Below are 10,466 nucleotides of genomic sequence, written 5' to 3' on the forward strand. Positions count from 1 at the left end.
CTCATCAATCAAGCTATTCAACCACAGCCAGTATGAATAAAGCAATGACCTTACACCCAGCAATGAAAGCATAACATTATTTCCTCCCTCAGTTTAAGTTAATGTGTAATAGAGGAATTGTACACAGGTTGCATTGGACTGCTTTCTTTTCACAGATAATATACTGAACAAAAATATAAACGCAACATCTTTTTTTTTTACTGAGTCACAGTTCATATAAGGAAATCAGTAAATGTAAATAAATTAATTAGGCCCTAATCTATGGATTTCACATGATTGGGCAGGGGTACAGCCATGGGTGGGCCTGGGAGGGCATAGGCCCACCTACTTGGGAGCCAGGTCCACCCACGGGGGAGCCAGGCCCAGCCAATCATAATGAGTTTTTCGCCACAAAAAGGCTTTATTACAGACAGAAATACTCTTCAGCACCCCAATCCCTCCCCCTCAGATGATCCCGCAGGTCAACACGCCGGATGTGGAGGTCCTGATCTGGCGTGATCACACATGCCAAATTCTCTAAAACGACGTTGGAGGTGGCTTATGGTTGAGAAATGAACATTGAATTCTCTGGCAACAGCTCTGGCGGACATTCCTGCAGTCAGCATGTTGTGTGACAAAACGGCACATTTTACATTTACATTTACGTCTTATCCAGAGCGATTTACAAGTTGGTGCATTCACCTTATAGCCAGTGGGATAACCACTTTACAATATGTTATTTTTTATTTATTTTTTTGGGGGGGGTAAGGGGGGGGTAGAAGGATTACTTTATCCTATCCCAGGTATTCCTTAAAGAGGTGGGGTTTCAAGTGTCTCCGGAAGGTGGTGAGTGACTCCGCTGTCCTGGCGTCGTGAGGGAGCTTGTTCCACCATTGGGGTGCCAGAGCAGCGAACAGTTTTGACTGGGCTGAGCGGGAACTGTGCTTCCGCAGAGGTAGCCACTGGGGTTGCTATTATGAGGATCCGTCTCCACTCTGTCGGATGTCTGCCACACTCTCAGGCACCCTCGCCGTCATGCCGTCCAGGGACCTGGTCAGGCAGATCTGGCAACCCAGGCGGGACGTGTCTGCGAGTCCGTATGCCAGGTCCAGCATGTCCATCTCCTCGTCAGTCACTGGGCCCAGCTTATTATACACGTCTTCCTCAAAGATCAGGTGACAGGTAGAACAGGCCAACGTCCCCTCACATGCGCCGAACCCATCAAAATCGAGGTCCTGGTCAATAATGACATCTAGGAGAGAGTCTCCAGGAGAGCCTTTGACAGAGATCTTCTCTCCATCTCGGTTGATGAAGTGGACCGTCACCTTATTGTCAGCTCTGAGAGGTTGTGTGTTGGTGCTAAAATCCCTTACACGAATGCAGGCCCTTCTCTGACCGGCCAATGATAAGTTTGTTGCTGAAATTAGTGTTTCTGCTCGACGTAGATAACTTTCTCGTAACGAAACATGAAATAGTCTTCTTGCCGATGTCACCAGAGCCATCGCTTGGAGATGACGTTCAAAATATAGCTTAAACGACGGAGAAGAGTCCGATACAGTACTGACAAGCTAACTTCATGCCAAGTTCAGCTAACGTTAGCTAAAATGGCTATATCTAGCCTTTTAGAGTGGCCTTTTATTGTCCCCAGCACAAGGTGCACATGTGTAATGATCATGCTGTTTAATCAGCTTCTTGATATGCCACTCTTATCAGGTGGATGGATTATCTTGGCAAAGCAGAAATGATCACTAACAGGGAAGTAAACAAATGTGTGCACAATATTTGAGAGGAATAAGCTTGTTGTGCACATGGAACATTTCTGGGATATTTTATTTCAGTTCATGAAACATCGGACCAACACTTTACATGTTGCGTTTATATTTTTGACAGTATATATAATGCATTCTATCTTTGACTATATCACAGCAAACCCAGATAACAGTGAATAAGTTAATAATAACATGAACTATGTACAGTACATTCGGAAAGTATTCAGACCCCTTGACTTTTTCCACATTTTGTTATGTTAGAGCCTTATTCTAAAATGTTTTAAATAGTTGTTCCCCCTCAATCTAAATACAATACCCCATAATGACAAAGCAAAAAATTTTTTTTTAGAAATTTTAGCAAATGTATATATATACAAAAACGGAAATATCACATATACAGAAGTATTCAGACCCTTTGCTCAGTACTTTGTTGAAGCATCTTTGGCAGCGATTACAGCCTTGAGTCTTCTTGGGTATGACACTACAAGCTTGGCACACCTGTATTTGGGGAGTTCTTCCCATTCTTCTCTGTAGATCCTCTTAAGCTCTGTCAGGTTGGATGGGGAGCGTCACTGCACAGCTATTTTCAGGTCTCTCCAGAGATGTTCGATCGAGTTTGGGCTCTGGCGGGGACACTCAAGGACATTCAGAGACTTGTCCCGAAGCCACTCCTTCGTTGTCTTGGCTGTATGCTTAGGGTCGTTGTCCTGTTGAAAGGTGAACCTTTGCCCCAGTGTGAGGTCCTGAGCACTCTGGAGCAGGTTTTCATCAAGGATCTATTTATACTTTGCTCCGTTCATCTTTCCTTCGATCCTGACTAGTCTCCTAGTCCTTGCTTGAACCCAATTGAACATCTCTGTAGAGACCTGAAAATAGCTGTGCAGCGATGCTCCCCATCCAACCTGACAGAGCTTGAGAGGATCTGCAGAGGAGAATGGGAGAAACTCCCCAAATACAGGTGTGCCAAATTTGTAGCGTCATACCCAAGAAGGCTCGAGGCTGTAATCGCTGCCAAAGGTGCTTCAACAAAGTACTGAGTAAAGGGTTTGAATACTTATGTAAATTTGATATTTCAGTTGCTTTTTTAAAAGAAATTAGCAAACATTTCTAAAAACCTGTTTTTGCTTTGTCATTATGGGTTATTGATGAGGGGGAAAAAAACAGTTTAATGAATTTTAGAATATGGCTCACACGCAACAAAATTTGGACAAGTGAAGGGGTCTGAATACTTTCCGAATGCACTATATATAATACTCCCCCTTGTGCATTTCAATAGAATAGCGTTTTTCTCCTTTGAGTAGCACTTTCACTTTCCTACCCTCCAGAAAAACAAACTAAAATACAGTTGTTCCACAACGTTATTTATTTATCCTACGCAGATTTCTGACAATCACTTGTATAATTGTTTGTATAATTTCAACAAATATGAGCACTAAACTATGATTTGTTGTATATATTTATCATTCTGCATATCAAATGTATTGGCTCCCTTAACCTTTTTCATCAATTGACAATATCATCATTATTTAGATGTTGACGAGTGTGGCCGATGTATTCTACAAACAGTATCGACAAAGGTAAAGGATGTCTTTTTAACTCAAGATGAAAATGCAAAACATTCTTAAAAGTAGATTAATGTACTAGCAAAGTAATCCAACAAATTGGCGTGTGAACTATAATTATGCTATTTCTTAGAGACCCAAAAGAGACACTTAGGTCCTATGTTGTCACTATAAGACAGATAGGCAAGGCTGCCAGTTCTAGCCAATGAGATTTCTGCTACACACCAGGTGATGAATTTAGCTTGAGGCCACTCTCTGCCTTCCCACTGGTATGAGAGGGAAATTACTTTGATAAATTATAGCATGAAGAACCAACTGAGACCAGCCTTCATTAGGTCAACAACTGGGATACCAATCATCATTATGTTTATAATTTTTTTGCTTGTTTGGCAGCTACCATCCAATACCCAGGGGCACCTTGGGTTATGATGGCTGGTTGGGTGTGTGCATGTCCAGCCAAAGGTTTTTCATGTCCAGATGTGAGAGAAACGATCAAGAGACAGTGATGAATTCAAGTAACAATGCAATGCAATGCAGTTACAGTTGAAGTCGGAAGTTTACATACACTTTAGCCAAATACATTAAACTCAGTTTTTCACAATTCCTGACATTTAATCATAGTAAAAATTCCCTGTCTTAGGTCAGTTAGGATCACCACTTTATTTTAAGAATGTGAAATGTCAGAATAATAGTAGAGAGAATGATTTATTTAAGCTTTTATTACTTTCATCACATTCCCAGTGGGTCAGAAGTTTACATACACTCAATTAGTATTTGGTAGCATTGCCTTTAAATTGTTTAACTTGGGTCAAACGTTTCGGATAGCCTTCCACAAGCTTCCCACAATAAGTTGGGTGAATTTTGGCCCATTCCTCCTGACAGAGCTGGTGTAACTGAGTCAGGTTTGTAGGCCTCCTTGCTCGCACACGCTTTTTCAGTTCTTCCCACAAATGTTCTATAGGATTAAGGTCAGGGCTTTGTGATGGCCACTCCAATACCTTGACTTTGTTGTCCTTAAGCCATTTTGCCACAACTTTGGCATGCTTGGGGTCATTGTCCATTTGGAAGACCCATTTGCGACCAAGCTTTAACTTCCTGACTGATGTCTTGAGATGTTGCTTCAATATATCCACATAATTTTCCTTCCTCATGATGCCATCTATTTTGTGAAGTGCACCAGTCCCTCCTGCAGCAAAGCACCCCCACAGCATGATGCTGCCACCCCCGTGCTTCACGGTTGTGATGGTGTTCTTCGGCTTGCAAGCTACCCCTTTTTCCTCCAAACATAACGATGGTCATTATGGCCAAACAGTTCTATTTTTGTTTCATCAAACCAGAGGACATTTCTCCAAAATGTACGATCTTTGTCCACATGTGCAGTTGCAAACCGTAGTCTGGCTTTTTTATGGCAGTTTTGGAGCAGTGGCTTCTTCCTTGCTGAGCGGCCTTTCAGGTTATGTCGATATAGGACTTGTTTTACTGTGGATATATATACTTTTGTACCTGTTTCCTCCAGCATCTTCACAAGGTCCTTTGCTGTTGTTCTGGGATTGATTTGCACTTTTCGCACCAAAGTACGTTCATCTCTAGGAGACAGAACGCGTCTCCTTCCTGAGCGGTATGACGGCTGCGTGGTCCCATGGTGTTTATACTTGGGTACTATTGTTTGTACAGATGAACGTGGTACCTTCAGGCATTTGGAAATATCTCCCAAGAATGAACCAGACTTGTGGAGGTCTACCATTTTTTTTCTGAGGTCTTGTCTGATTTCTTTTGATTTTCCCGTGATGTCAAGCAAAGAGGCACTGAGTTTGAAGGTAGCCCTTGAAATACATCCACAGGTACACCTCAAATTGACTCAAATTATGTAAATTAGCCTATCAGAAGCTTCTAAAGCCATGACATCAATTTCCAAGCTGTTTAAAAGCACGGTCAACTTAGTGTATGTAAACTTCTGACCCACTGGAATTGTGACACAGTGAATTATAAGTGAAATAATCCGTCTGTAAACAATTGTTGGAAAAATTACTTGTGTCATGCACAAAGTAGATGTCCTAACCGACTTGCCAAAACTATAGTTTGTTAACAAGAAATTTGTGGAGTGGTTGAAAAACTAGTTTTAATGACTCCAACCTAAGTGTATTTAATCTTCCGACTTCAACTGTATGTTAGAATGTTATGTTCTGGACGTTCATTCAGTATACGGCAAAAGTATGAGAAATGGCTTTGAATGGAGTAAAATCAGGTCATATACTGTAGTATGGTATCTACCGTATGTAGAAAATGAACCTTTTGAAAGATTCAGTGGCATGTGAATTATGCAGAGTTGATCCTGTCCTCCTCAGACAGATGAAGTGAATGACAGGAAGATGACTGAGTGATGCTGCAGGGAAGGAGGCCAGTCATAATAAGACCAGAGCTAAAAGACTGCTGTCCTCCATCAGGAATACATACTGCCAATAGAGATTTGGTATTTTATTAGGATCCCCATTAGCTTTTGCGAAAGCAGCATCTACTCTTCCTGGGGTCCACACAAAACATGAAACATTACATAATACAGAACATTAATAGACAAGAACAGCTCAAGGACAGAACTACATTTTAAAAAGTCACACGTAGCCTACATATCAATACATACACACAAACTATCTAGGTCAAATAGGGGAGAGGTGTTGTGCCGTGAGGTGTTGCTTTATCTGTTCTTTTAAAACCAGGTTTGCTGTTCATTTCAGAAATATGAGATGGGACGGAGTTCCATGCAATAACGAGACGATATGCCCTGTGTCCTCTACAGTATAGCTCTGCATGGTCAAGGTAATAGAGTGAGAATATCATTGAATGTCCTCTGGATCAGAGAGCAGTCCAGTCTTGAAAATAATGACCAGTCTTGGTTTCTCTGTCTGTACGGTCTCTACACCCCGCGGTGGTGTCCCTCAGATGACAGTGTCCCATCACAAGTCCCCTGCCGTTACCGTTAGCCGTGCCCTCCCTCTCAGCCCAGGGGGTGTTTTCATTGCCCCCCGCCTCCGCCTCGCCTCTCCGTCATCTCTCTCAGCAGCGGATGCCTTGACAGCAGGAAACTCACCGGCATTTTCCCCCTGAGTGAGCAATTTCCCAGCCCTTTGCCAGTGCTGGAAGTTAAACCCCACAGGGCCTCAGACTTTATCTTTGTTCAAGGCATCAAATGAGTGTGTGTTTGTGATTGTGAGTGTCCCTCAGAACTCAGTATACAGTGCAGACATATTGTCACAGTCTACCTTAGCCATTAAAAAAGAGGGCCATTTGAGTTTGTCATAGTCATGAACCCTTCGTGTTGCTTAGGTAGGCAACCATAAATGATACAACTGATTACATTTTTATGCACCGGATAACATAGTTCTCATTAATGATTTTTTCGCTCCAGGCTATGATGAAATTATGATTGTGTATTCTTGTCTTCAAATCAATATGACAATTCACAATGATGAATCACCCACTGCCAATCATGTCCTTTATTCTCAGTTTAGGCTGATTGTCTATTATTATGATGTTTGTGTAACTAATCCTCTTCTGACATATATTTTCATAATTATGATTTTCCTATCTGCATTTAGGTACAGATCTAAAGCCAACTGCAGTTAGTTCCCTGAACTCTCTTATCCATGCTACAGCAATGTGTTTTCCAAATTTCCACTTGTTTGATCATCTACAAATATTTATTTTCTATAGGCCTGCTATGCAATAGCTACCTAGAATAGGTCTACTTTTCAATAACTAATAAGTAGGATGTCCAATCAAAAATGCATATGTTGACCAATGGGTAAAATCATAGGTTAATAATGGGTTGTGTAGATAATCCTCTAAGAAAACCAATGGTCCAAACCTCATGTCTCTATCATAGTCCGTTCAAAAGTTATTTGAGTTTTTACCCTTGTAGGATGGCCAAAATTAGGGTGACTAAATCAATTGAGGGCAGAGAAAAATGTGTTCAAAAATAAGGAAAATTGCACAGCATCGTGTCAGCTAGGCTGGATCATGTGTGAGAATGAAGGTAACTTGACAGGCTCACTTTCCCGTTGAACTCGTCATCTTTCTTCTCCAATCTGCAGGAAATAAAACATTATAGACTTGAAATAGATACCGATTTTGAGACATGACATGTGGTATTTTCATATTTTAGTATATGTTTTTCATATTAATGTGAAATTCCTGTTCTTTTTAGAAGATTTCTCACAAAAACAAGCATATCGCTGTGAAATGTAAACAGAGCACTGAGAGTACCGCAAGCTTTTTACATTTAATTCAGCTTGTGTCATGCTAATTTAGCTTTTTGCGACCTGCGGAAACAACTTTGGAGACCACCACAACATGTAAAATCCTCAAAAGCTGCACAAAGAAAGCTTGGTGCTTAATATCACGTGTTAGGTTACGAAATCCAACTTTTTGGATATACTGTTAATAAAATGTTAGAGAAAGACCCCACTGAACGATTCAGAACATGAATAATTGCATTTGTCTTGGTAAAATGTATTTCATAACATAAGGAAGTTACATTTCATCACCAAGTGTGTTTTCACCCACTCTACAACAAGCCACATTTTCCATAGCTTCCTATACGCATGAAGTACAGACTGGGTTCTGATGGCTCGTTAGAGTTTGACTGACGAGAGGCACACATTTTTTCAGATGTGCGATATGGCAAACCTAGGTCTCATATCTTACTTTCCCCCAATCTGAAAATAGGTCAGTCAGACCTGGCCTCTCTCCACTCCTGCCCTCCTTCATTAGTGTAATGAGCTCTCTCTGCTGCCATCTAGATAGTCAATGTCAGCTAGACTGACCTGCAGTCACATCCACTGGGCACAGACTTCAGTTCAACGTCTAGTTTTGATTTACATTTGCTTGAAATTCAACTAACGTGAATTCAATGTGAAATCAACAAAAAAGGTCACCATGTCATTGGATTTAGGTTAAAAGTTGGATGAAAAAAAGACTAAATGCTCTTCCATTGATTACTTTTTGCAAATCCAATCAGTTGTCCATGTTTTTTATTGTTGAAATAAAGTGGAAACAATGTTATTCAACCAGTTTTTGCCCAGTGGGATTCCCCCCTTATTACAAGCAGTCCCTCTTCCTCTTCCTCCAATGTGATTTGAAACTCTGTCTCAATCGATGGCCCAGGAGCACAATTAGACTTACAGCCTCACGGTGAGATCTCCACCTTCAGGTGAACATATTGTTTAGTCATGTAGGAAACACCATCATGGAAAAAGGTCATTGTAACCACCCTGGTTCTTTGGATGGTATTTTTTGTGAGTTTGTGGTTGTTTTCGGTAGACAGTGCCGTACTTGTTATACATCAGGGAGCCAATCAGTGCGCTTCCCACTCTGTCTCCAGAAGAGCGAGATTGTGGGCCGCCTTTGTTGGGACTCTATGTTCGTGGACAGCCCACGGAGACACGCCGTCTGCAAAGTATCTCGCCTTTTCTCTCCAGGCCCTCTCGATTGTATCTGGGGCAGATTATTTAGCTAATTAAAATGTAAAACAGTATTTTAATTGCACCATAGGACCTGGTGCCATAATGAGTGCATTTTTCAAAGACACCAAAAGAGAGGAGATTGTGAGTATGGTGCACTAATGGACTCTTTTGATTTCCATTTTTAACACAAACCTATCTCCTCCTCATTACCTCTGTAATTTCCTGCTGAAATTGCATTCTGAGGGCTTTTTTCAATAGAGGTGGTTGTTTATCAGATTATTTGAAACACGGTGACCTCATGTATCAGAGGAGTTAGCTCTTTCATTCAGCACTTCCATGCTTCCATCTGAAAAGGCAGGCAGAGAAGCATGTGAAGATGTCATTTCGGCTCTCCCTCTTCCTCAAACGGCTCCAAATATTCACATTTCAAAAGCCAAATTCAAGAAATTGTGCCTCTGCACCCTACCAAATCTAACTAGCTGTGCAAATGAGATTCAGAAATCTCAAAAGCCCATCCAGATATTGCTAATTGAGCTAAGTAACGGCATTGTCTTGCTGATGCTGTGTAATGCTACACTGGAAGGTACCTCCTCTGAAGATAAAGGCCTTGCGTGAACACCGATTACCAAACAAAGGCTGCAGCGCCAAATAATGAAATGCTAATGAAAAGCATTCACGACTGAAGTCAAGGCTCTTATCGGTCCAAAAAAAAGACATGTGACTTTGTCATCGGCAAGGAGCCTCTAACAGTTTTCAACAGCAAATCAAAGTGAGAGATCCGCTGCTGCTGCAGCCTCCAGAGCACAGTGTGCACCAGAGTCACGAGGAGCAAGACAAAGAGCAAGTGAGATCAGTGGGAGCATGGCTCAAAGGGAATCCGGAATGAGACACTGTTATCTCTCTATTATTATTCAAAATCAGCTGCTTCCTCTCTCCTCTTCATCCCTCCCAAAAAACAGTATAGCTCTAATGAAGGCAGAGAGAAGACAGGGATAGGATTGAGTTGTCAAAACAAGACCAATTACCACAACATCCGTCTGGCTAGGGTGCAGTCAATAGAAGACAAAGTGATGTATCTCTACACCGAAGCACATCCCGTTCCTTCCTTTCTTCTTCAGTGTGTTTTTTTCCAGATAATTTCTTATTTGTGTTTTGGTTTGATGTTGCTATGGTCAAATTATTTGTTGAGCGAAAACAACAAATCAGCGAGGCGAGTGGGCGCAAGACAGGGAGAGCTCTTCTATATTTTTTTATTTTTTATTTAACTAGGCAAAGCAGTTAAGAACAAATTCTTATTTACAATGACGGCCTACACCGGCCAAACCCGGACAACGCTGGGCCAATTGTGTGCCGCCCTATGGGACTCCCAATCACGGCCGGTTGTGATACAGCCTGGAATCGAACAGGGGGGGTCTGTAGTGACGCCTCAAGCATTGAGATGCAGTGCCTTATACCGCTGCACCACTCAGGAGCCCTAAATTGCTAATCCTTGGCCTAAATCCTCTAAGACAAGGCTGTTCTGAAGGATTTAGTTCCCCCTAAGATGAGGGCCCATATCCACAAAGCATCTCAGAGTAGGAGTGCTGATCTAGTATCAGTTTTGCCTTTTAGATCATAATGAATAAGATTATATGGACAGATCCTAGATCAGCATTCCTACTCTGGGATGCTATGTACGGTAGATACGGGCCCTGATC

At 41.7% G+C, this 10,466-nt stretch overlaps 1 protein-coding gene across 1 annotated transcript; it reads right to left on the reverse strand.

Moving 5' to 3' along the window:
* Positions 1 to 947: 947 nt before the first annotated feature.
* LOC121568345 (adrenodoxin) lies at positions 948 to 1,481 on the reverse strand. Its single transcript, XM_041878898.2, has one exon. The coding sequence runs from the start codon at positions 1,479 to 1,481 to the stop codon at positions 954 to 956; it is 528 nt and encodes a 175-aa protein (XP_041734832.1). The 3' UTR covers positions 948 to 953.
* Between the last annotated feature and the right edge of the window lie 8,985 nt (positions 1,482 to 10,466).

Source organism: Coregonus clupeaformis, chromosome 6, assembly GCF_020615455.1.
Source record: "Coregonus clupeaformis isolate EN_2021a chromosome 6, ASM2061545v1, whole genome shotgun sequence".
Taxonomy (NCBI): Eukaryota; Metazoa; Chordata; class Actinopteri; order Salmoniformes; family Salmonidae; genus Coregonus; species Coregonus clupeaformis.